At 49.3% G+C, this 25520-nt stretch overlaps 9 protein-coding genes across 9 annotated transcripts; 8 read left to right on the top strand and 1 right to left on the bottom strand.

Moving 5' to 3' along the window:
• Window positions 1-4814, top strand: N7500_005344 (uncharacterized protein; the record flags this gene model as incomplete). Its single annotated transcript, XM_056676489.1, has 8 exons — window positions 1-73; window positions 130-1013; window positions 1076-1224; window positions 2297-2517; window positions 2576-3084; window positions 3136-4234; window positions 4284-4684; window positions 4737-4814. 8 exons carry the CDS (start codon window positions 1-3, stop codon window positions 4812-4814), a joined length of 3414 nt encoding a protein of 1137 aa, XP_056531489.1.
• Window positions 4815-6383: 1569 nt separating this feature from the next.
• On the top strand, window positions 6384-11477 carry N7500_005345 (mitotic regulator LTE1; the record flags this gene model as incomplete). Its single annotated transcript, XM_056676490.1, has 4 exons — window positions 6384-6727; window positions 6799-6981; window positions 7020-11158; window positions 11230-11477. 4 exons carry the CDS (start codon window positions 6384-6386, stop codon window positions 11475-11477), a joined length of 4914 nt encoding a protein of 1637 aa, XP_056531490.1.
• A 1768-nt stretch (window positions 11478-13245) lies between these two features.
• On the top strand, window positions 13246-14106 carry N7500_005346 (DUF3632 domain-containing protein; the record flags this gene model as incomplete). Its single annotated transcript, XM_056676491.1, has 1 exon — window positions 13246-14106. One exon carries the CDS (start codon window positions 13246-13248, stop codon window positions 14104-14106), a length of 861 nt encoding a protein of 286 aa, XP_056531491.1.
• Window positions 14107-14847: 741 nt separating this feature from the next.
• Window positions 14848-17639, top strand: N7500_005347 (uncharacterized protein; the record flags this gene model as incomplete). The annotated part of the gene is made up of 4 exons (XM_056676492.1): window positions 14848-15037; window positions 15184-15578; window positions 15632-16036; window positions 16101-17639. The coding sequence occupies 4 exons, from the start codon at window positions 14848-14850 to the stop codon at window positions 17637-17639; spliced, it is 2529 nt and encodes an 842-aa protein (XP_056531492.1).
• Window positions 17640-18322: 683 nt separating this feature from the next.
• On the top strand, window positions 18323-19552 carry N7500_005348 (uncharacterized protein; the record flags this gene model as incomplete). The annotated part of the gene is made up of 1 exon (XM_056676493.1): window positions 18323-19552. One exon carries the CDS (start codon window positions 18323-18325, stop codon window positions 19550-19552), a length of 1230 nt encoding a protein of 409 aa, XP_056531493.1.
• An 892-nt stretch (window positions 19553-20444) lies between these two features.
• N7500_005349 (uncharacterized protein) lies at window positions 20445-20810 on the top strand (the record flags this gene model as incomplete). Its single annotated transcript, XM_056676494.1, has 1 exon — window positions 20445-20810. The coding sequence occupies one exon, from the start codon at window positions 20445-20447 to the stop codon at window positions 20808-20810; it is 366 nt and encodes a 121-aa protein (XP_056531494.1).
• A 637-nt stretch (window positions 20811-21447) lies between these two features.
• On the bottom strand, window positions 21448-22499 carry N7500_005350 (transcription factor SUA7; the record flags this gene model as incomplete). The annotated part of the gene is made up of 2 exons (XM_056676495.1): window positions 21448-21694; window positions 21763-22499. The coding sequence occupies 2 exons, from the start codon at window positions 22497-22499 to the stop codon at window positions 21448-21450; spliced, it is 984 nt and encodes a 327-aa protein (XP_056531495.1).
• Window positions 22500-22804: 305 nt separating this feature from the next.
• Window positions 22805-23083, top strand: N7500_005351 (uncharacterized protein; the record flags this gene model as incomplete). Its single annotated transcript, XM_056676496.1, has 1 exon — window positions 22805-23083. One exon carries the CDS (start codon window positions 22805-22807, stop codon window positions 23081-23083), a length of 279 nt encoding a protein of 92 aa, XP_056531496.1.
• Window positions 23084-23678: 595 nt separating this feature from the next.
• Window positions 23679-24198, top strand: N7500_005352 (ATP synthase subunit H; the record flags this gene model as incomplete). Its single annotated transcript, XM_056676497.1, has 3 exons — window positions 23679-23705; window positions 23763-23841; window positions 23936-24198. The coding sequence occupies 3 exons, from the start codon at window positions 23679-23681 to the stop codon at window positions 24196-24198; spliced, it is 369 nt and encodes a 122-aa protein (XP_056531497.1).
• Window positions 24199-25520: the final 1322 nt, after the last annotated feature.

Here is a 25520-nt window from a genome sequence, read left to right on the forward strand (position 1 = left end):
ATGGCAAATAAAATATTATCAATAGCTGACCTGGAGGAGGCGGCTTCTAACTCGCTATCCGTCTCCGCAAGAGGTATGTGTGAACTCTCATGTTGCACGGAATACTTTTCTTTTAACGCATATAGATAGATTTTTTCAACTCCGGTGCAACAAATCAAGTCACACTTCACGACAATTGTGCTGCATACAGAAAGTACCGTCTCCTACCAAGAGTTCTGAGAGATGTCTCACGTGTCGATACTGGGGTTTCCCTCTTCGACCGAGATATCACATTTCCGCTCTGTGTCTCACCAACTGGAATGCAGGTTATGGCCCACCCAGAAGGCGAGCTGGCCACAAGTAGAGCCTGTGCCAAAATGGGCGTCAACATGGGTGTCTCCTCTTATGCTAATCACTCGGTCGAAGAGATCACCGTCGCCGGGAAAGAAGTGGCACCAATTCACCATGTGATGCAGCTCTACGCGATGAATGACAAAGCTAAACAAGAACGAATCGTTCGTCGAGCTGAGGCTGCGGGCTGCAAGGCTATATTTCTGACGGCGGATAGTCCCGTACTTGGGGTGCGCTGGAATGAATGGCGGAATGGGTTCATGCCCCCCGTTGGCTTGGGGTATCCTATGTATGAAAGAACGTCTGCCGAGATTCAGCAACAATCTCACGATGATGGGTTTAGCTCGACAAACTCGGATTCTCATTCCTGGGCCACGGAGATCCCGTGGCTACGTAGTGTCACGAAGATGGAGATTTGGATTAAAGGCGTTCTCACCCCGGAAGATGTTGAGACTGCTATCGAATATGGCTGCGATGGAATCATCATTAGCAATCATGGTGGTCGGCAGTTGGATGAGACACCGGCCACAATTGATGCGCTTCCTGCTTGTGCCAAGGCTGGGCGGGGGCGGATCAAGATTCATGTTGATGGCGGAATCCGATCGGGGGTGGACATTTTCAAAGCTTTGGCTCTCGGTGCTGAATGCTGCTGGGTTGGCCGTCCTGCACTTTGGGGACTCGCGGTCAGTGCTGCCCGTTACATCAAGGATCCTGAAAGAGGCGGGTATACTGACTTCCTTTGTAGTATGACGGTCAGCAGGGAGTCGAGCTAATGCTCAAGATCCTATTCGATGATTTCAAGCGATGTATGCAGCTCACAGGCTGTAGATCCATCACTGAAATCAGCCCGGCAAGTCTAGCAATTGTAAATGCATATGGGCCTTTGGCCAGACTGTAATCTCTAGCAGTGTTGTGATTGGCAGATATTCCACCTGAACAGGGATCTTCTCTGCGGAAGACCTGGCTTATATAACATTGCTCATGGACGACTCATGATAGATGCAGACCATTTATCGAAGACTATTGATGGGTTCCATTGATCTAGAGCATTTTCATCCTATGACCTGTGGAATTCGTCCACGTTTTCAAATGATAGCCCGTAAATTGCCATGAGCTCAGTCCCATTCAAGGCTATCGATTTCATATTTGGCCAGGGTTAATCGTGAGTATGGCAATCAATTGCCATTTGCCTGATAGGACTGTCTGCAGTAGCCACTAGGTCCTTGAGTCATTAGGAGAGGAATTTCTATAGTGTTCTTGCCTTGATGCCGCGAAATAACAAACTAGTAATTCTTTGGCTCTGTTAGAACAAGTTCTGTCCTCCCCCATATTTCACCTTTCGTGCACATGCGTCATCTCATGTCAGACTCCCCGCCCTCCAGGGCTCTCGAGAACTTGGCCCCCTCGAAGTTAACATGTTTGAGGGCCTTCGAAGAGAACCTCTATCCCGAGCCAATATAGATGCATCCATATCCATTGCTTTCAAAACGTAGTGTATTATATTAAGTGAAGTCTATTGTTTGACTCTATCTAGAAGGACACTTGATAAGAATCGCCTATTCCCAGGGCTTTGTTCTCCCGAAGTAGTAACAGAGGATCCCACTACTTGAAGAATATAACAGGTTCTAGAGCAAGGATTCCCACCAAATACAGCCCTGAAATGCAGGTTAATACCCCGTTCCTGGACCTGTCCAAGTGAGCTCGAGAATGCAACCAACCGAGACATCATTGGTGAGAGGGATCCACTTGGAAGGGGCAAGCTCCGCCAAGAGTTCGTCACGGCCTGGAGTGTGACGCCATTTCAACCCCAGCTTCTCCTTGTTGCCTAAAGAGTAATCCAGACTCATTTAGTTCATGGTTCTCCATCACGCGCCTTCTTTATAGTATCTCCAACACCAGAATTCAGGTATGTCTTCATGAGCGTGTCGTGTACAGCTACAAGGCTCTAACAGCTCAGTGACCATAGAAAACGTGACCTCAATTGCTCGTTGCACAGTATGGAGTCCGACAAAGGCCCGCTTCTGGCTGTAAACGAAGTCGACGATTCCGAGGACAATGGCGTTGTTTCCAGCCACACCTGTCACAACAAACAAAGAACCCGCCCTTGTTGGGCGAGAACACTGAGACGAGGGCTATGTGTCTTCGTGATCACAGGTCTTGCTACCTACTATCTAGGTTTCCCTCATGGTATGAATAACTTCTCCCTAATAAAATGCGTCGCTGACATGACCAATTCTATGATTAGGCTCTCCGTCTACTGAGGATCCGTCCCCGTACCCCGACGCTCCACCGCTTTGCCAGTCGCAAGAATGCATTCATGCTGCATCCGAAATACTCTACAATCTGCATCCCAAGTATGAGGACATAGATCCTTGCACTGATTTTGACCAATATGTCTGCGGTGGATGGCGAGAGCGCCATGACATGCGGCCTGACCAGGGGTCGATATTTGCGGGCACAATCATGCAGGAGAACGCCCAGACTAAACTTCGTCATATCTTGGAGCGAACGGAACCGCCGCAGTCATCTGATGCTGACAATTTTAAGAAACTCAAAGCTGCGTACGATGCTTGCTCGGACGAGGCTACAGTCAGCAAACGGGGCAGCAAGCCTTTGACTAATATTCTGGATGAACTGAAGACTATCTACCCTGCGAATCCAGGTCTCGTAAAAGGAGCGCAAGCTTCACTCACCAGTGCTTTGTTGTATCTGGCGAACGCTGGTGTCGAGGCTCTGGCTTCTTCTGGTGTCACTGTAAGTTTATGCGACCTATACTTTGTGAGAGCCATTAATAACTCCTTCTAGGCCGACGATCGAGACCCTGATAATGTCGTTATCATGATCTCGCCGCCTCGCGAAATCGGACTTCCCGCGAGAGAGTACTATAATAACACAAAAACTGTGGCTGACTATACGACTGTTCTGAAGCAAGTTGTTCGGGGACTTGCTGGAGATGGATTCGACGAAACTGCCGAGGATGTTGTAGCCTTTGAAAAGAAGCTTGCGGATGTAACTCCGGATACCCAAACTCAAGAAGATGTCACCAAATACTACAACCCCCTTAGCATCAAGGAAACCGAGGCACTGGTACCTGAGATATCTTTTTCTGATATTATTTCCTCTTTGGCGCCCCATGACTACAAGGGTGATCGTCTTATTGTTGGCTCGCCTCCCTATATGAAGGCACTGTCTCTTCTTTTGAAAGAGACACCCAGAGAGACCATTCTGCTCTTCTTGCAGTGGAAGCTTATCCAAGCGTTTGCGGACGTTATTGAGGATGCCACCATCGAACCCCTTCGGCGATTCAAAAATGAACTCGCTGGAAAAGAACCACAGGCCAAACAGGAGAGATGGCGTAAATGCCTTGGGCGTCTGGATGGAGGCCTTGGATGGAGTCTCAGCCGTTTCTATGTGCTCGATGCGTTCTCTGAGGACTCGAAGAAACTTGGCGATCAGATTGTGTCCGATATCAAGGAGCGCTTTATTTTCACCCTGGATCAAACCAGCTGGATGTCCCCGGATGTGCGAAAGCTGGGTATTGAGAAGGTGGGAAACATTGTCCAGAAAATTGGATTTCCCACAAAGAGTCCCAATGTTTTGGACCCCGAGGATGTAAACAACTTCTATCGGGACCTGGAATTATCCAAAGACACTTTCTTTGAGAATGAGGTGGCTGTGGCACGCTTCCAACTTCGCAACGAATGGTCTAAGCTCGGCAAGCCCACCAACCGCGACGAATGGGACATGAGCGCACCGACTGTCAACGCCTATTACAACCCGCCTGGTAATGAGATCGTCTTCCCTGCCGGCATCATGCAGCCGCCAGCGTTTTACGGGCCTTCCGCGCCATTGTATCTGGCATATGGCGCATTTGGAGCCGTCAGTGGCCATGAACTTTCACATGGTATGTTTAGTTCCCTGCAAAACTATTGTCCAATTTCTAACTGGTATAGCTTTCGATTCTACCGGTCGACACTACGACCAGAGTGGAAATTATACAAACTGGTGGGACGATAAGACCGTCGAGGCGTTTGAAGAGCGTGCTCAATGCTTTATTGATCAGTATTCCAAGTTTACCGTGACTGGTCCCGAGGACAAGGTCCTCCACGTGAACGGACGACTGACATTAGGTGAGAATATTGCCGACGCTGGAGGTCTGACAGCAGCGTATCACGCATGGAAGAAGCACGATGAGGCAAAGCCTGAGCCTCACATCCCGGGATTGGATGCATTCACGAAAGAGCAGCTGTTCTTTATATCTTATGGTAATTGGTGGTGTGGGAAGACTACCAAGGAGGCGGCTGAACAGGCGATCTATAACGACCCCCATGCACCTAAATCAGCGCGAATTATCGTGAGTTTCATTAATGCATTCCTGTGTTTGCCCTTGCTAACCACTCTCGCAGGAAACTATGGCCAATTCTAGAGAGTTCAAGAATGCCTTTAGTTGCCCAGATAGGAAGCCAACTTGCAAACTTTGGTAGTTTTGATTAGTTCACCGTCAATAGCAGTTGATTCCATGAGCTTTGGATAATTCCAGTATTCTGACTTGGTCACAAGTGTTTAGCTGTGTCTCGGCCGCATTGCATCTCGCCCAGTACTTGAACGGAGATTGCTGCCATTTCCTCACTTTCACAACCGCCCCTCGCTGCACATCCACCATCCACCGTCACTTTCTCGAGGACTTACATCTTCATATTCATGACACTCTGACACGTCCATTCTTATTAAGTCACCATGAGTGTGATGACCTCTGGCGAGTTCTTCGTGTGATTTGAAACCCCCGCCTGCCGCTGGGATATGAGCATCACACCCCAAAATCTGAGCATGCTTCCCGAAGATGAGGAATGCTTCAACATATATTACTAGCGATGTTTGTCTAAACTTGCAAAGCAGTTCGCTGACAGTGATGTCTAATCCATCGCTGACATAATGGGTCCTAACGATGCTCGAGTGGAGGACATCGTCAGCCAAGATGCCCAGACCGTACAGTTGCTGATCTCCAGAGCATCCACAACAAGCGGGAGCCTTGGGATAAGAAAGAGAAAAAAAGGGTGTCGGCAGGCGGAATTTTAAAAAGAGAGAGGCGTAGGGGAAAGACAAGACCGTAGAGAGTCAGCTAACAGATCTAGTCCCCTAGATCCTTACCTCTTTGGAGTTAGGTGGTTTTTGGGGCCGTTTTAATGTGGATATGTCAATTCTTATGGATCTCAGCTTGATCGACATTTGACATGTGACGTCTCGTCTCACCGGCAAAGTGCAAGATAATTGACGTCTTATGCGGAATAGTACATAATGGACTACGGAGTCTCCCGTCCGTATTGGAGACTGGACATTGAACACTCCATACAGACTAGCTGATTCAATCATAGATCCATGAGCTGGATAGAAACAGACCCAAAAAGTTGCCAATTTTCCTGATCTCCCTAATTTCCCGAGACCTCAGATCTCCGAGTCATGTGCGCTAGTACAGACATAAAGTAGGGCAGCCAATGGGTAAATTACTTCCCAATGTCACGAATGAATGAGAAACGAGACATATTAGATAAATCCCGGTGAGAAACAAAGTACTCCGTAGTACAACATAAGATATCTTCACGTCTTTGTCCAAATTCTTGAGATATTCCCAGTTTCGCACACTCCATATGTGGAGATGCGCCAAACGATGGTGGATTTAGTCAAATCCTGCCCGATTTTGGTACTTTTTACGTGTACTTTTTGTAAAGAATTCTTTCCGGGAGTCTTTCCGGTGACCTATCATCTCCAGGTAGAATGTTGAAGGGATATATTGTACGGAGTACTCCGTACTCCGTTCTTGGTAGCAACTTGCGATTTAATCTAAATAAAAACGACGGATTACATACCATAAGGAAAAGCGGTAAAAGGGGGAAATTTCCCAAACACATTGGACCCAGCGTTCCCAGTTCCTGTTCTTCCGTTCCCGCCGCGTCGGGTCATCTCCACAACAGCTGTCTTTTCTTTTCTTACCTAGGATTTTATATGCTTTTGTTCAAGGGCCCCGTCGCGACGGGTGTTCCTATAGCTTTCGCGTCATGGAGCCCTTTCCACATGAGTTCAAGGATGCCTTTTTGGGCCCGCAAGTCCAAATCAATGAACTGTCAGCCTCAAACCGAATGTCTAGTGGGCCTACAATTTCGAATCTTCGCCGTGCCAACACCGTAGCCCAGAGCGGCAATATCAAGCGGAACCTAGAATTGAAGGCAACACGCGAGAGAGCAACTGGGATAAACACCAAGGATAGCCATGAGCTCCTACGGCAGAACAACTTACAGCGGTCCCAAACACATCGTGGACCGCTAGAGGCGCGATCACCCGGGAGGAAGGCCGGTCATTTCACTGTAAGAAGTGTTGGGCAAAATGGCAAAATATTTCTCAGGTACACTCATGATTCTTGCTGTGTCACATACTGTGCAGCCTGCTGATAGTAGACCTATTTCAATAACTTAGGCCGATTGCCAATCCGCCCCGAAAAAGCCCACAGCCTACATCCTTCTCTCCAGTCGATACCGCAAAATCCAGTCTTCTTCAGCCGCAGCCTCATGCACATGCCCGCGAGGATCCAGATCCATCCAGGTGGTCGAGCTCGCAGCTCTCTGAGTTACGTCCACGCGAGCAACCCGAAGATCCCGAGTCTGTCCCCTCCGTGCCTGCTCCCCCGAACTCTCCAGCCAGCACCGCACGAGACCCATCTCGTTCTCGACAATATCGGAGCAGCAATCGATAGCCGGTGCTGGGAAGCGTGGAGAGCTGCGGATCGTGATCGATAGATCTGAAGATCGGCCCAAGTCTGCACATGACAATTCGACACCAGCCTTGGAGGTTCCTATTCCGCGTTATCGGCTCGGGTCCCCGCGATTCAACGCCGAAGGCAGTGCAATTATGCAGAGTTCTGTCTACACGCGAACCTCGATGTCGGACAACTTTCGAAATTCAACACTACTTGGAGGCATGGCAGACACTCTGCCGGGACTTCATAGTCCATATCCCCGAGACTCTTTCTCGCGACACAGGCCATCCTTTGCAATTTCAATGTTCTCGGGCACCGCGGCGGCTATGGATATGAGTCGAGCGTCACCAATTCCAAGGAATTCTATGGTCTATGAATTGAAGGAGCCGGTTGAGCCATCTATCTATGAAGCACTGGTGTATGATATGGATGACGGGTCTGTTGTCCGATACATCACTGGGACAAAGGATATCAGTGCTGCCACGCCTGCCCGAATTGTTGCCCAAATCTCCTCCGAATCATTCATGGACTACGAACTAGTATCAGACTTCTTCCTTACCTTCCGTTCATACCTGTCCACAACACACCTTTTGGCTCTTCTTCTTGCGCGCTTAAAGTGGGCAATCAATCGGTTACAAGATGATGGACGTGTTATCAGGATCCGCACATTTGCGGCTTTGCGACATTGGATTCTCAATTACTTCATTGATGACTTTGCTACGAATTACGAGCTCCGGACCCACTTCTGCGATACTATCAATAAGCTATACTCAGAGGTCAGGTCTCGACAAAATGGTGGCACGAGTGATCGGAAGATTCTCATTGACTTGAAGCGTTGCTGGAATGGCAAGTGTTCGGCTTATTGGTCTTCCACAGACTTGTCCCGCGCCTATAACGACCCAGAAATTCCAATTATACCTGGAGATACCCAGACTGAGCTATCCAAAGCCGAGGAACTGCAGCGAACTGTGCCTATTCATGGTATGACGCCCCGTGCAGACACCACCTTTCGCGAAAGTCTCCCTTTCCCTGTACGACATGATCGAAATGATTCTGCAGCAACTACACAAAGCGTTCCATTTTCCGCCAAAAGTGAGCAAAGCTTGATGGCGCTTTCATGTTCATTACCACCTAAATCACCCAAGCGCTTATCCATGTCTGCCTCAAAAAGCAAGGCGCCCCGCCCTGTGGTATTGGGCATGCCAAAATCCAAGTCTCAGCCCGGGACTCATGAGCCACCTAGATCACCCGTATCTCCCAAGGTCTCGCGGCACCCATATCACGGCCATAGCCATAAAAGAAGCGGAAGCTTTTCGGATTCGGTGCGAGATGATCGACTTCCGATGTTTGCGATGGAGCCCGAAACAGGATACGCACCACAAGATATACTCGGTACGGCTAGTTTAATACGCGGAGAGATGTACCCCCCTGCAGAGTCGTACATGACTATGATGGCACCGGAATCGCCACCCCTTCCTCCGCCGTTGAAGAACCCGAATCCGGATCGTCGGAGTACGCCCGACGTCCCCAAGTCGTCACCTAATTCAGGTATGAGAACGATCATTGGCTCAATCAAACGAGCATTGCACACGAGGAATGGTGGACAAAGTGTCTCCGCTCGCATCGCGAATGCCCCCGAGGCCATCTCATTGCCTTCTCGCGGGAAGACATCTGCAATGCCAACTGGACTGGCTTTTGGCTCTGAGTTCTACCGGGAGAGGAAAATGGCTGCTGTTCCCAAATATCCAGGTCGGATTGATGTACTGTGTGATGAGGTCCTCAAACAATACCGCTTGGCTATGAGCCAGGGAGGAATGAAAGACCAAACTCAGCCACCAGCTGCGTCTGACTGTCATCAAGGGGCCCTACAGGAGCTTGTATCCAGCAATTCTGATCTTTTGCCGATGCAAAATCCTAATTCCGACCTCAAACTCAGGAGCGGTATCACCATGGGAAGCGAATCGATCATCATTGTCGATGATACTGGTTTCGAAATGCCCTTCGGATCAGGGGCGGCAGCACACGAATCAATGCCAACTGTCGATGATTACAATTATGAAATATCAGAACATGAGGTGCCCGATGACGCCTCAACGCAATCGATACCCGTGGAAGGAGAGTTTCTTCGGCCAGTCTGTTACAATGCCGACGAATCAGAATCAGCTGCTCAATCAAACGTATTCTATCCCCTTCGCCCTGTCACGCCGCAGAGATCGTCATCGGTCGAACGTGGATCGATGTCTATCAAAAAGAAGAATTCTCTATCCCTCCGATTGAGAAAGTATGCATCCTTCCAAAGCGGAATCTCAAGACAGCGGTATTCGATGAACAGTGAGACGGCTAAATCAACTATTGACTCCAATGTGCTTCGAGATCAGAACAAAAAACAGCCGGGACCGGTTCTTCGCAGGCGCCGAGGTGGAAACTTACGTCAAATGCAGAGTGGAGGTGAGATCGAGCCTCCTTCCTACCGTGACTCGTTTGCGTCTTGGGATAGCTCAGTCGTGGACGAAACGGCCCCCTCTGATGGCGGTGCTTCAAGACCTCCTTCAACGTTGATCCCTCCGAATCCCCGGTACTCACTTATCCAGCCGCGCACTTCCCAGCAAAATAGACGTTCCTTTGAGTCAGTTATTGCGAAGTTTGCACAGATTCCTGATGACGACGACGGTGGTATTGAGTCAACACTGTTGAAGCTGGAGGGAAAGTGGGATGGACCACCCAGAGCCAATCGGGATTCTTCGTCCGCACAAGCAGAAGAGACTCACTCTCACCGAGAACAGCCTTTGCTTGTTCATGACCTCGAAACGGCCAAGCCTACGTGGGAGGTTCTCTCTCGCAGGCGACAGACGGACAAATCCGCGTATTCCACAGTTGGCGGGCGATTGGCGCCACCTAGACCCTATTCTGATTCTGTTACCGAGTCCGAGGAGTCTTACAACTCTATTCCACTCCTTGAAAGAGGATTGACTGACGAATCCATGAAATGCCAGCCTACAAGCCAACCATTCCGACAGGACTCGCAGGGTGCTCCGCTCACCCTCTTTTCAAGCCATGAAACTTCTGAACCTGCCTCGTCACACCCCTCAATTCAAATTGTGCATGAAACCGACAGCATGCGTCGCATTCCTCGTGGCGCAACCATCCCGACCTCAGCTACTCATGATGCTGGCCAGCTTACCCCGAAGCGCTTCTCAGCTTTGTCTTCAGAAATGTCGCTCGACCTCATTCATCCGCATGAAGCCATGGATGCAAGAATTTCGACTGACACCCACAGCCTCAATTCATCAACTGTGGAGATCGCGCCTCATCCTCTGGCGCAACCTCCCTCCCCGCCGATGACCATCCAACACCCGGGCTCTTTCACTTCCCATCCTTCGCCGTTGAACACAGTCTTGTTCCAGGCCCAGCCCCTTACGCCGGACACATCCCCGCGACACAAGGAAACGGGCATATCTGCTTCGCGTCCTCTAAACATACAACAGGTTTCGAGTGACGTGTTATTCAACTCAGAAAACAATCGTACAGAGCAGGACCCCATCATCAACCTTTTACCCGACCATGTACCCTTCATTCTAGCATGTGAATCCCAGGTCCTTGCACACCAACTGACATTAATCGAAATGGCCGCTCTGAGCGAGGTCGACTGGCGAGATCTGGTCGAGATGAAATGGAGCAGTGCCTGCCCATTGGTCACAAACTGGGTCCAGTTCTTGACGTACGAGGAACGCAAGGGTATCGATTTGGTCGTCGGCCGTTTCAACCTTATGGTCAAATGGATCTTGTCCGAGATTGTTTTGACCCGTGACATCAACGAGCGGGCCCGCACAATTGTCAAGTACATACATACAGCTGCGCATGCACGCCGCATCTGCAATTACGCCACAATGCTTCAAATCGCCATTGCTTTGTCTTCGTCTGATTGCTCCCGACTGCAGAGTACATGGCAGTTGATTTCAATTGAAGATAAGCGGCTGTTTAAGGATATGGAGTGTCTTATACAGCCGGTGCGCAATTTTCATGATTTGCGTGTCGAGATGGAGACGGCCAGCTTGCAAGAAGGCTGCATTCCATTCATCGGTAAGTTTCAAAATCATTTACTTGAACATCGCGCTAGGTCTTGTTTGCTGATTTTCTTTTCTTGTTTCCAGGCCTATACGTCCACGATCTCACTTACAATGCACAGAAACCCGCGCAAGTTAACAGCACTAGCGGTGGGTTACTTGTCAACTTCGAGCGCTATCGTACCGCAGCACGAATCGTTAAGAGCCTCCTCCGTCTCATCGATGCCAGTACCAAATATAAGTTCGAGCCCGTGCAGGGCATTATCGAACGGTGCTTGTGGATTGCATGTCTTCCTGAAGACGAAATTCAATCTCGCAGTAAAGCACTTGAATAATCTCTCGTTCCCCCCCTTTCCTTCGCCCTTTTGGTTGCATCTCTATATCCAATTTTGTACAATCTTCACATCCGTGATTGGATAGTTTATACCCCATTTCCAGAGGCTGCTTTATCCCTCTGCCATTTTGTATCAATACTTGCATCTGGTTAAGATCTTTCGTTTTGGATTTTTTTTTGTCTTGTTGGCGTTGAACCGTCCTATCCCCATGATAGGACCGTCTGTCTTTACATGGCTGGGATCTGCTACTCCATAATAACACCAATTTTTGTACATACCTTGGCCATCCCAGCCATGATCGCATTGAACCATGTCAGCGTTCAAGCATTTCGGAAATGCCCAGGCGTTTCTACATCCAACCCGCTGGAATTGTTCACGCGGTTCACAGTTCGCTCTCCAGCTATCGTCACCATTTCATTCTATATATGTGCCAGCCAGTCCATAATGACAACAATCACCATGAACATTCCAGCCATTCTCAGTCTGCCAGAATCGATAGCTTCGTTTGCGGTTCACTCTCCAGCGCTGCCATCAATTTTTGATCCCTGCCAGTCCAATGAGAGCCCTCACCATGCATACCTTGGTCTGCCTGCCCGGAGTATTTCACATTGGTCGACGTCAAAACATTTCAGGAATCGTGGCGGTAACTTCATGGCCGGGGGTGCCATTCCCAATCTGTCAAAGTTGCTTATACGGTTCACTGTTCGCTCCTTAGCATCATCATATTTTCATCTACCAGTCTAGTGATATCGCCCACCATGCAATCCTTTGTACTCCTCGTCGACTCGAAATGGCAGCGGTAACTCCGTGGGCCAGTGCTCCCTGCTAGTCCAAGCCTATCTGAGTCAGTTATCTGGCTCTTGGTTCACTCCATACTGCTATCGCTATGTTCTTTATATCTAGTTAGTTGTGTTCTGCCCTCACAATCACAGCTATACCTTGTGGAATTTGGGTGATTCCTTTTGCATCAGAGCGTGGTTGTGATATATGCCTCTTTGATGGATAACAATATAGTTGAAGCGTTTCTGCAGATGAATGTCATTCATATCAATCACCTAAATACTTGTAGTTGTGCCTTCTCTTCGTAACGATGGCGAAAAGTACCGCCGGCAGCTTTGTTATTTTAAATATATTACTGGCATGGATACAACCCTGCCCCCGCGCCCAAATGAATATGAAAATCCGGGTTGGTGATTGCACTTGGATATAAGCCCCATGTAACCACTCGATGTGTTTCGGCCCCAGATGCCACCCGGTCGACGGGATTAAGCGGCCCCGCAAAGTCTGAGATCAGCACGATTTTAGCTATCTTGTTCAAAGAGACTTCTCAAGTTCGCTAAATATTCATCAAGCCGAGAAAGGATGATAGTAAATGCCGCTATGAATAGCGGCTAGACTAAACAAGTTGTGATGTCAGGGCATTTCGCTATCTTCGGTGCAGCTCTTATTTGTCAACTTCTTGTCTGCCAGGTGGCCCTGGGGGCGTTCCTGGGTGGCATATCAGTCATTGGCCACCTCCAAGGCTGATGATATCACTCTCGGCACATGGCTACTATCACAGCATCAAAGGTATACTGCACATCGATCGTGTAGTCGTGTCTAGTTCAGGGTTCTGCCAAGTTGCCACTTCGAAGGTTGCGATATTGCGACCATTTTGCACTTTCTTTCCTCGAACATAACACAACCATCACCCATTCTAGCAGTGGTGCATAGTGACTTTCGGTCTCTCAAACAGTCACCAAAGACCAAAAATTCATTCTTCGTTATCATGAACACTAGTATTCAAGGATTGACGTGCAAATCGGTCGACCTCGATGGCTTCGGCTCCGTCGCCGACGACGCTTGGTTCGAACAACACACTGCACCAATGGACGGCGAGGAAGAGACCGGGGCGCATCCCTATCAAGCTGCGGCTCTCCAAGCGTACCTAAACGGCGACCTCAAGCCATCTGAGACAGCTGCCGCCATGACCAAGCCCCATGACTCAGAGAAGAAGACTGACCTGCGAGACCGCGTATTAAGCATGATCGAAGACGCACTTTTTGAGATGCCCAAAAGCCACACGCCTGCCCTCGTCGACCTGCTAAAGGAATTTAGCCTGCTACCAGACGAAGAGGGCGGCGACCCAGTCTGGACAGGCCTGAAAAGTTTCGGCCACTCGTGGTCAGATGGATGGAAGCAGGGCCACTGGCGCGAAGCTTTGGCAACGCGGGATCCAGCCACAAGAGCGGAGAGACGCCATGCCCATGTGCACCAGGCTTTTGTGGAGGCATCTTGTGCAATGGCCGCTCCAGGACCGAATGCTAAAGATGGGCTCTTGCCACTAGATTGGGGCTACGAGTGCATCTCCGAGGCACTCGAATGCCAAGATGCAGTTTGGGACTTTGAGGTACCTGCTGCGGCGGTGTGGATTAAGATAGCTGGGGAAAGACTCAGAGAGGGCGCGAAGAAAGGTGAGGAGTCCTGGGCGTTGGAGAGAGAGGGGAGGCTTTGGACGGCGGGGCCAATGAGCATGGATCGGTGGAATTTCTGGATGAAAAAACTGGAGGACGTTGAGGAGATTGGTAAGATTATATTGACAACGGCGAGTGAAGGTGCGTGGGATGCTCGAGCCCAGGGTAAGGAGTAGATGACGGCCAAAGTCTGGATTGCAAGATTGCTTCCAGACGGTCTTGGTGGCAGTTTACGCATGTGTTAGACTTCTCCAGCGAAAAAGTCATCAATGAAGTCAGATCCTAGCCAGAACAGTAGAAAATATGTTGCGAAATTTCTCATTGCCCAAAACATGCCTCCCGAGTAGCGCAGTAGAACGTACCATTACTGGCCGTGACAGGCGGCCCTACAATCGCAGTACTCAAATCTACCTGGTCCCTGAAATATTTGCCCTAATTGTAATACCATTCTCCTTAAGTGAAGCTATAAGATATACGTAGCATCACAGACCATACTATCATACAATGGCATATGGTGAACAAGCCAGGATTCGAAAAGAAACATGTTTATAGGTGAATAGGGGTATGTTCGCGAATTTCACCAAAGAGCCACGTTCTCAGTAGGAGAGATAAAGATCACTACTCAATTATATATTGAAAATTGGCCGTCGTATTGCCCAAAATACAATCCATACGAAGGAAATAGAAAGCTGCGTCATCTCTCCGGGGTCTTCGGGGTCGCATCGCGGGAGCTGGTCTAGGGACGGAACACCAAATCCACCACCTATTCATCACCACCATCTCCCTCCAACAACTGATTCCCACGTGTGGAGGGTGCGCTCCTTACAGAACATATCCCCAGAGAGGGTTCCTCAGTCTTCTCCAGAATTTCAGCTCTTTGATGTCCCGCAACTCTATCAGACCGCCAGCCCGCCACGATGGACACGACCGAACCGCGGCGCGGGGCTTCAGAGGACTCCATCGACTCCAATGACTACAGCGAACACAGTCCCGCGTCCTTCCACGAAGCTAAACAGGAACTTCCAGATGACTTGCCCAAATCACTGGACGATCGTCGCTCCGTCCCGGTCTTCCAACCGGAGACTGAGATGTACGATGCTTGGCAAGGTGAGTGCTCTTATGTGCGCGGAACTATTACCCCGTTTCCCCGACGCGGGAGACCAAACTATATCCCCTTCATTGGTTACAGATCGGAAACATCACCGGCTTAGTTACTGTCAAGCACCAAGGTCTAATCGTTGAATCTGTCATAGGTCAATCACAATACCTGACCGCGCCCGTCGCCGCAAAACCCTTATCCTTCAGCTTAGCCCTCGACGATCACTCGCACGACAATGAGCACGAATTGCGGGCTCATTATGGGCGCGATATTGAAGATAGTGACGCCCGACTGATGGAGATGCTTGCTGCCCAAGCTGCCCATCGGGAGGTGGATTCGCTCACCGCAGACGAAGAGACAATTGCCGCCGACGAGAAATTGACCGACGATGAGAAACGCGATATCCTCCAGAAGAGCTTGAACATGGCGGCCAGTAATGGCGATGTGGATCGTGTGCGGAAACTGGTCCAGGGCCAAGCGAGGACTTACGTCGATGTCAATAAGCCTGATGAGGAGGGGACTGTGCCGTTGATCTATGCTAGTTGTTTTGTGGGTTGCTATTATAGGTAGAACATTGATGCGATGCTGACGGCCGAGAATAGGGTCACCAAGAAGTCGTTGCTGCGCTCATTGACGCCGGTGCCTTCGTCGACAGACAGGATCGTAACCAGTGGAGCGCGTTGATGTGGGCCATGACCAACAGACACAAGACGATAGCAAAGATTCTTCTTGATAACGGGGCATCACCGGATATCAAGTCGTCGTCCGGCGGTAGGGCCTTTGATTTTGCCCAGCCCGGCAGTGAGATATCTGAATATTTGCATGAAAACGGTTACAGCTTTGGGTCTACTAATATCGATGATGACTTCTATGACGCTGGGTTGGCGCATGGTCGTTTCGAAGAAGAGCTGGCTGAGAGCGAGATGAAGCGGCGAATGATGATGGAAGAGAGCGCAATCAATCTGGAGGTCGATTTGTCCAGTCTAGGGCTTGACGAGAAATTCGAGGTTAGTTCTTGTGGTGAGAATGAGGGTTTGACATTGACTAATTGGGAGGTTTTTCACCTTACAGCCGTCCGATGATGATGAGCTTGAGGAAGATCAGCAGGAATTTGTCTGGGACAAGTGTCTGAATGATCAGATGTTTGTCTTCCAGGAGCATGAGCTAGAGCGCATTTTGGACATGATCATCACCAACATGACCCCCCAGCGGTCTCCTTCCCAAAAGCCAGTGCCTGCAAATCTTCTCTTCCTCAGCGCTCGTTATGCGCACTATCATGCCAGCCCTGAGCTCCTCACAACCCTTCTATCTTCTGCGATGGAGAAGATCAATGACGTCGTAGAACGTTACCAATGGGATATGACAATGCAGGCCTTTTGGCTGTCAAATGCTACACTTCTGCTTCATTACCTGAAGAAAGACGGGGGTTTAGTAGAATCTACGGTCGAGTTTCAACTCCATTTGGCAGAGCTGATCAACGAAATATTCGTTCTCATTATTCGTGACGCCGAGCGTCGAATGAACAAAGTCCTGGATGCGGCAATGCTGGACCATGAGACCATCCCTGGACTGGAAGATGTGGCCTTCCAAAACGAATGGAATCTGTTCCGCAAAAACAAGAGCAAAACCCCCGAGCCTGACGAAAAGCGATTCCGGCCTCCTTCACCGCGGCGACGAGCACAAATCTCACCTCGGAACATTACCTCTTTACTATCCTCAACCCTCTTTGTACTTGATCTCTATGATGTTCATTCAGTGATCACGACCCAAATCCTCTCCCAACTTCTCTACTGGCTCAGTGCCGAGATCTTTAACCGAATCATGAGCACGAAACGTTACTTGGCGCGCACGAAGGCGATGCAGATCCGTATGAACGTTTCAGCATTAGAGGATTGGGCACGCACAAACAACCGTGTCCCAGAACATTACGAAAATGGATCCACAACTAGCACCGGAGAGTCTACAATAGACGCCGCTCGTCGACATTTGGCCGCGGTCATTCAACTCCTCCAATGGCTGCAATGCTTCTCTTCGCTCGGCGAGGACCACGAATCTCTCGTAACCACTCTGCTTCAACTCCAACAACTCACTCCCGCCCAGCTTCTGCATGCAGTCAAATCATACCGCCCAGAAGTAGGCGAGAAAGGCCTGACTAAGCAAGCAATGAAGTTCCTTCTCGGCATACAAAATGACCCCGAGCTTCTATACCGCGAACAAATGGAAATTCAAGAAGAGAAGGCAAAGGCAGAAGCTGGACCAGGGCCTCAAGCATCAGCAGCAGCAGCAGCAGCAGCAGCCCGTCCAAAGACACCACCAAAGGACCAACCCGCAGCACCCAGATCTCCCGATACTGGGCCATCCTCAGGCTCTGCTGCTGTATCATCTCGACCGACAAGTATGGTCGCAGCCAAGAATGAAGAGCGCCCCGGTAGCGGCAATAGTGTCTTCCTCGACCCCACTCTCTTCCTCCCCTTCTCCCTTCCAACTAGTACAGACATGCTGGTCAGCTACGGCGCTGGCTTTGGTGGCACGAATCGCGAACGAGCCCGCAAGTACATTCCCACAGTTCCGCCCGAGGTTCTGATTCGACTCGATCGTGGCGACGTATAAAATAAACACGGCAGTATGAGTGCTTTTTCTTTGCTTCTCCCCCAGCTTTGATGCTTGATGGTACGACCTGCCACCATCGCTGGGATATCGCTGTTTGAAGATGGCGAATAAAGCGATAGGATACCCTTTACGCCTTTTTTTTCTTTTCTTGCTTGGGATATGCTAGATATGGCTTCGATGTGGGCATCTGCCGATGCGCCCAGTATATACTTTAAATGACTCTTCCATGCATAGTATGGTCCACTGCCACTGTAGACTGATATTGGTAGTTGGGATTCGTATCAACCGAAAAGAAAAAGATGCCTACACATTTACGAACTCCAGAAAATACACGTAGATCAAAAAGAAGAGATTGAAATGTTGCATCCTGATTTCTGCTTTTTCTACTCCGTACCTTCAGATCTATCTTCATGTTACACCACAACGCTAGGTAACGGTAAATTGGGCGCCGAAAAGGGCTCCTTTTGACGCCATTTTGAAAGTCCTGTTTCCCAAATTCTTAATTGGAATAGACAGACACGTAGACATCTTGATGAGGCAACGGTTTGACCCAAGTTTGGAAAGAGCATTTCACTCCCTACGTGGGTGTCTTCTCTCTTTCTACTTCGCATAACTTTGTAACCTAAATCGTGTCTTTCTCTACCATCTCAAGTTTCTACGCATTCCACATGTTGCCCGTCAATATGAAGCGCAACTCAGAACCCGCAAAGTGCATGAACGGGACCAAGGACCTCCATGAGTCTGCCGAAACAACGATCCCCTCTCCCCCAAGACTACTGCCTCGGTCTTCAACAGAGGAATACCCAACCTCTCATTCCATAGTGAGCTCATCCAGAGATCGGATCCCGCCATCTGAGCTCGATCGCCTGCCAACTTCACCGTCTGTGTCAACTTCCCTACCCCCGCTACCTGCTGCATGGGAAGGTACAGAAGACATGAAGATATGGCTTCACGCCAAGATTGAAGAAGACCGGCACAAGCAGCAAGAAGAAATGACGCAACAGGCTAACTTAATGCTGGAGAAGCGGCGTATCGAGCAGTCAATGTTGTCGGATGCCCTCCGTACCGGTATCCCACCGAAGCTGGTCCCATTAATCTTCAACGGCATCTATACCACCGGTGCCGATGAACTGCAGAGGCAGCTCTCTGTGTCGGATTTCAGACCTGCTACGCCATCTGTGGTACCCCAAAAACCAAATCAGGACCCTACACCACCAAAAAGACCCTCAGTTGGAACCAAGTCACCCCAGCAAACTCCTCAGCGGGCTCCTAAGCAGCCTTCTCGTGCAAGGATATGTGAGCTTTCACCAACAGCCACAAGCTATCTACCAGAAACGCGCCACTCTCGGCGGTCAATTGATCTGTCTGATCGACATCGCGAGCGAATGATAAGCTCTGAGCGAGAGCGGCTAAGGCGAAAGATGAAATCGCAGAACCTAACAGACGCTGACAAGGACCTGCTGGATACGGCGTTCGAACACACATTTCCTGTTACTGAATCTATGATTCAGGATCATTCCCCTCAAATTATGTTGGATCGTCCCGGTCTGGCTTCCGAGACGTCGGAAGAACAGCAGCCAGCCCTCCAGGAAGCCCACCCCAAGTCATTCCAGGAATCGGCGCAGCAGCAACCTCGGTCACAACCCCAACTACAACTTCGAATCCCGAGCAACCCTGTGGGTAACTCAAATGCCCCATTTCATCTCCACCCAGGGCAGACAAATTCCCCAAGCCCAAAGCGAAAGGATCAGAGGTCGCACAAGAAGGTCCCTCCGCCTCAATTTCGTCGAAAAGAGACAGTACTCGGTCAACGGGATCCATTTTATGAGTCGCAGCTTGATCGGAAGGAACAGCATCACGATTTGTCCAACACCGACGAGTCCACTACTTGTGAGGGTGGTTCTTCTGGGTAGCCACTGGATTTAACCTCAGATTGAGTAGGAAAGGCCAGTGATTGCAGCCGAAGAGATTTGGAAAGAATCACTCCGACTCCAGAGCTCATCGATGCTAACTATGCATCAAACCTCATACATTGTATGATTGCAAGCACCAGTTTGGTGTAATGCTGAACTACGCTACTCAGGGGGGATTTCATTTTTTTACTTCTGTCTATTCGATTATTCTTTTGGGCATTGAGCGTTGGTCTGTTCTCAACGTTCTTTGCGTGGTGGAATCGAATTCATTGGGCGAAATCAGTGTTTATGGGGTTTGAAGGCGAAAGTCAGACTGGTTGCATGCTCTGATCTCGCCTCGAAGGACTTTGGTTAGATACAAAGATGACCAAATGTTGTTATTGTTATTCCGGTACTAGTGATTGGTCGGTCTACATTACGCTCGTTTGTTCTTTCTGGTTGCTCCATCTTGCATAGCAGGACTTAATTATTCTTAAATTGAGCTTTACCACTCTGTATGACTTGAGATACGATGGACCAATGTACAAGCAGCGATGCTGTTTGAAACCTGATTTCTATTTGGGCTCCTCATCCTCTATAGGTGTCTTCTATATATTCGCACCAGTGGGAGTATGGGAGTAACATTCGAAAGACAAGTGCCGTAGATAGAAGCTTCCATATAGATCCGATATCTTCCAAAATGGTAAAAATAGATATAAAGTTGCGGAAACTCTTGGCGTGTAGCCACGTCCACGGGTATGACATCGGAGTGCGTCATCGCAAGATGATCTCGCCAATCCCAGAAACCTGATTTCATAGGGAACTTATATATATAGGAAGTCAATTCCACTGGTTTTCCATATTCATCTTCCTACAATATCCCCCAAAAGACATCCAGTCCCTAACCTCCAAGATGACGACCTTCTTGCGCCTAAAGACCCCATTCCAGGCCCGATCCCCAATTACAGCTCTCTCCGGAGCACGTTCCCAGGCACCTCGCACCTCCCTATACCGAAGCTATGCGACCAAATCCTCCAATGACCCCGAGCAAGCCACAACCAACCAACCAGACTCGGCCAACCGCCCGATCCCCTCCAACAAGGCAAAGCCCACCCTCCACGAGGGAGAGCGGTCACCTGTTATAGACAAAGAAGGGAATCCCAAAAAGGACCTTCCCGAGGATGTGAAGAAGCACAATCGAGAGATGGAGGAGCGGTATGATAAACCGTTCAACCATGCCAAGGATGATGGCACAGTTGAAGCTGCTTTCAAGAAATAGGTATTCTGCTTTGCCGGTGATATGTCTGCTATGATTTGCTAGGTTGTGAGATGGTGCTGGTTCATCATTTTTATGGGCTTTTTGTGTTCAGGCGCTGCAAAGGGTCCACCTATGTTTCATATTTGATTGTGTGTGCTTTGTGTTTTACGTCCCCTGGGGTTGTTTCTCTACTCAAACAACCCAAGTCTGTATACAGGACAGTCCTTTGGTCGACTTATGATTTCTACCGCTTTAATATACATCTGAAAAGACACTTGACAAGAGTTGCAGAAATTACTTGGTTTCCTTACAAGCCTGAAATGACAGGCCACATGGGGGTACCCAAATGGCCAGGTGAAGAGTAGGCTTTAGGCTGCATCTACGTGGATCAATGTCATGGCAATGATTGTTTGGTTACTCAATCTACTACTATCCATGATGTACAAATCAATAGAGCCCGCAGGCGTGTTCGATAAAATCCTAAGCACGAGAGTTAATATGAAAACGTTTCAAAAGACATCCATCTGCCTCAGACAGCAGATGTTGATAATTGTTTTTTTTTTTTCTTTCTTTTTCTTTGATAAAATTTCTCCACACACAGGCAGATTGGCCATGCCATAAAATATGTCCGAAAAAAATGTTGCATTCGATGTACTGTTCAGCTCACAGGCAATTTGCCCATATCACCCTTGCCACCCTTGATCCATTCAGGGTCAACGAGGCGCTCACGTTCCGCGTACAATTGCTTGTAAGCACCACGAATAGTTCCATCGCTAACGTGTGCGACCTGGGAAATCTCCTTGGCAGACTTGCCATGGCCCATAAGGAACGACGCCATGTAGATACAAGCCGCGACAATAGACAGGGGGAACGTCCGGCCAAATCGCCCATGGCGGTAACGCGGTCTGAGAGGGAAACAGAAACACTGGTGACCTGGTAAGGAAGGTCGAGAAGGTTGCAGAAACGATTGCACAGATCACTTGGCTTGGTTGAAGTAGTCGCGTTGTAATCGCCAGCAGAGTCGTGAGTTTCGCCATTCTCCAAAGCAGCATTGTGGCGCTCGACATTTTGGGTAGTGAAAAATTTCTCCAAAGCTTTATAGATGCGCCCAATTTCCTTTCGGGTGACCTTGGTCACTGCGAAGATCTCGGTGAAAGTACGAGGAACCTTGCACTGACGGCATGCGATGAAGATGCAGCCAGCAATAATGACTTCCTGTGACTTGCCCTTGAAGGCTTTGGCGTCGTCGACCATCTTGAATAGATACTTGGCAGTATCGGCGACGGTCTTCTGGATGTTGAAACCGTCGCAAAGAGCACCGATTTCTTTGTAAGCTGCCAGAAGAGCCTTGTTCGCTTTCTCGCCCGACTGCTTGTTTTGCGCGCGGTACAGGTCGCGGGCACGGCCAGAGCCTCCACTTGCGATGGAAGTCTCCAGCTGAGCGCCATTGAGTAGAGGGTTCGAGGCGTCTCCGACACGAGAGGGGTCGTCATTATTCTGATCGTCGTTGGAGAAGGTACGCCATTCAGAGTGCAGGTCGATCTCACGATCTGCGAGCACAAGTCCACAGGAACCGCAGACTGTCTCGTGGGAGTCTGGAAATTCCAGGTTCGGAGGATCCTCTTTACATTCGGGGCACACGAGATGGGCGGACAGGTTTTTCTTCCAAGGAGCCGCAACCTCGGGTTTCGCAAGAGTAGAAGTAGCCATATTGTGAGTTTTCAAGTAACTTGCGTATCGAGCGTGGCAGCGTCGTGCAAGGGCTTTTGGCGCTATACGGGGAAGTTGGTATTTTCGATTATAATAGCGAAGGAAAAGTGGCGAATACAGCTTGGCGGTTGTAGCGAGGAAAACGAAAGCGGGCCACCTGCAGAGGATCCCTCAGCAAGGGAAAAGGTCGAAAATGAAAACCTCAGTCGCTCACGGCCACTGTTGTGCGCAGTCAAGTTAGCTCAGCCCAAGGTAAATTCATTGTCTCCCGTATCCAACGTTATCTGGTTCTTTGACCTCTAACAATGTCGTGCCAAGATGTATTCAACAAAGAAGCGTCCATTACCTTTCACAGGCCAGCGCCCTCGGGATTCAAAGGAGTCACCCCCAGTCGTAGAAAACCCTTCACCAGTCTGTGCTTTCTTGGATCGAAAGTAGAACAGAAATCTCGCCTCAGCTTGTCCAGCCGTGTTGAACCAGTCAAGGTCTCCGCAAGAAGTCTCTCACGAAAATGGGGACAGGCTGAGGAGGAGAGACAGAAGAAGCCAGAGACCGGGGGAGAGTGGAGGAGGGAGACGATATGAAGTGAGGCTTCAATGGGCGACCGGGCGACACCCGAGAAAGGCGCAGTCCAGATCGGGATTAGTAAGTGAGTCACGTGTGAAACATGACGTTCCATTGGTCGAGGAAGTATAGGAAGCTTTCCAGGGTTCTATAACAAACAATTGTTCTTTGTTCTCGTTAAATGCTGTGCACAGATCGAAGAAAAGAGAGGACTACTGGACTTAGATTTGACTCTTCCCTCGAACCCTGCGGATAAGATAAAATACTTAAGTCAACAGATTCAGATACTCAGATACGGGTAGTCTCGGGAATTTGCGTAGATAGAAAGTCCAGAGAATTGTGTCCTCTGCTCTTAGGGTCACGCTTCCTTGCTTGGATCCAAGCTAAACACCCAGTCTCCATCAGTAATAGGAACATCGCTGATAACTTATGTCTATACTAAAATACAGGTGTTGGAGTCCTGGAAAGATTCGGGAACAACATGGCCCGGCTGAGTCATCTGCCAAGCCACCTTTCCGAACAGAAGTCGTTTGAACCTCCAACTTCACGGAAAGACGGATCAGATCTATTTTGTTGAGAACCACCCCTCATTCCTCATCTTCACCCTCAATCAAGATGATGTCCCAGTCTCTCCGGGCCTCGGTGAGTGTTGTTTGATTTATAACTGTCTACATCCACCTTCAACTAACGCGAAAGCAGCGCACCCTCTTCTCCCGTGCCTCTCGGGCACAGGTCTCGGTCGCTCGCCGCACTTTCCTGACCTCCGCCGTCCGCCAGGGTACGTATTTTACCCGGGGACTATCTTCCATATGAAATAGATATCTCTGATATATCCATCGGTCGCATCATCGCTAACCCGCAACTCGCCGCAGCCGACCCCGTCCAGGACCTGTACCTCCGCGAGCTCAAGGCCTACAAGCCTACCCCTCTCAAGGCCGGTGATGCCGAAGAGCACGTCCTGAAGTTTACCGCCCCCAAGGCCCCCAAGTCTCCCGAGGAGGCCAACCTCGCCAGCGAATTGTCCGCTTACGAGAGCCAGGAGGTCGAGGTCGAGGGCCAGGCCGCCGCTGGCGAGGCCGCCCCCGTCGAGGAGAGCTGGTTCGAGGAGGAAGAGGAGGCCCCCGCTGCCCACTAAATTTTCCTTTCTTGTTTCTTTAGCAAGGTCTGGGGGAATATGGGGAGAAGGCTGGTTTTAAATGCCTGTGACGCAACTAATGTGGCCGCCCCTCGAGGTCCTGAAGCTTGTAAATTAGACCACATTTTCGAACACTGAGACTTCTTTTTTTACCTTGATCCTCACCTTTTATGTGTTCGTCCAGAGCAGGACTCAAGAGTAAAGTGTGTCAGGCTGGAACGGCTACGCGGTGTGGCTGATACCAAATACTGTCTTTGGTGGGTGCAACAGCCGCACTGCGGACTAAGGTCATCTGTTTTATCTTCAACTTTTCGATTGAGTACCAGGAACGGAATCTGTAACCCCCAGACGTAATATTTCAAGGACAAGTGTATAGAACATACGGAGTAGAATCATCTAGATTGCTGACCTGCACAATTGACCACGTGATAGAGTACACAGCACAGGTAGAACATAGCGAATATCCATCCATGATTAAGTATGATGACAAGAGCTGTGGGTAATCACTCCCTAGCACTCCATATACCGAGTCTAGTCCACAATCTTATCCGGTCGAGGGAATCGCTTGTGCATAAACTAGATGAACCAAACAGATAACTTGATCGGAACATGAGATGGGCTTGCTGGCTTACAAAATGTGTTATGCATGGCTTATGCAGGCTTATTGTCATGCCCAAATAAATCATCCGTTACGGAGTACGCCGTGCCTGGTCAGACCACGGAAATACATAGGATTTACGGATGGCTGTCCATTTAAGGGAACTTTTAGTACATACTAATTAGTCTTATTGGGATCCACTACTGCAGCCGATAGATCAGCATGAAGGAACTACGGAGTGACGAACAGAAGTTCATGGGAGTCCGGACTATGATCTGATGTATCAAATCTCCCTGGATTGAGATATCAGATGCAAGCATTGTGTTCACATCCAATTTGATATCCGGAGTACCCCTGGAGGATCAACCGGGATGGGCAAAGCTAAAGCCAAAGTAAAATGGAATACGAAGCAGAATTCTTCTCTTGATTGTTACGGTCTTCAAGCCAGTGTTCAACTGTAATGCTCTCAGGGGGCGCGATAAGAACATTCGCCAAGGGCTCGATGTGTGCCAACACAAGGAACTGTCAGACACAGGGAAAAAGAAAAAAAAAAAAAAAAAGACACTAAATATGGTAGCTGGCATACGCCATTTACAAGGCTATTTCGGTAAGGCGATTTAAGCGCCCCGCATAGATTTATGATAGTGAAAGTGCATAATTTGACCCTGTGAAAAGCAACGTTATTCTTCTAATCTATTAGGAAAATCATTGCAGGTAGGCGAAA

The sequence above is a fragment of the Penicillium coprophilum genome (genome assembly GCF_028826855.1).
Source record: "Penicillium coprophilum strain IBT 35676 chromosome Unknown utg000004l_segment0_segment0, whole genome shotgun sequence".
NCBI classification, from domain to species: domain Eukaryota; kingdom Fungi; phylum Ascomycota; class Eurotiomycetes; order Eurotiales; family Aspergillaceae; genus Penicillium; species Penicillium coprophilum.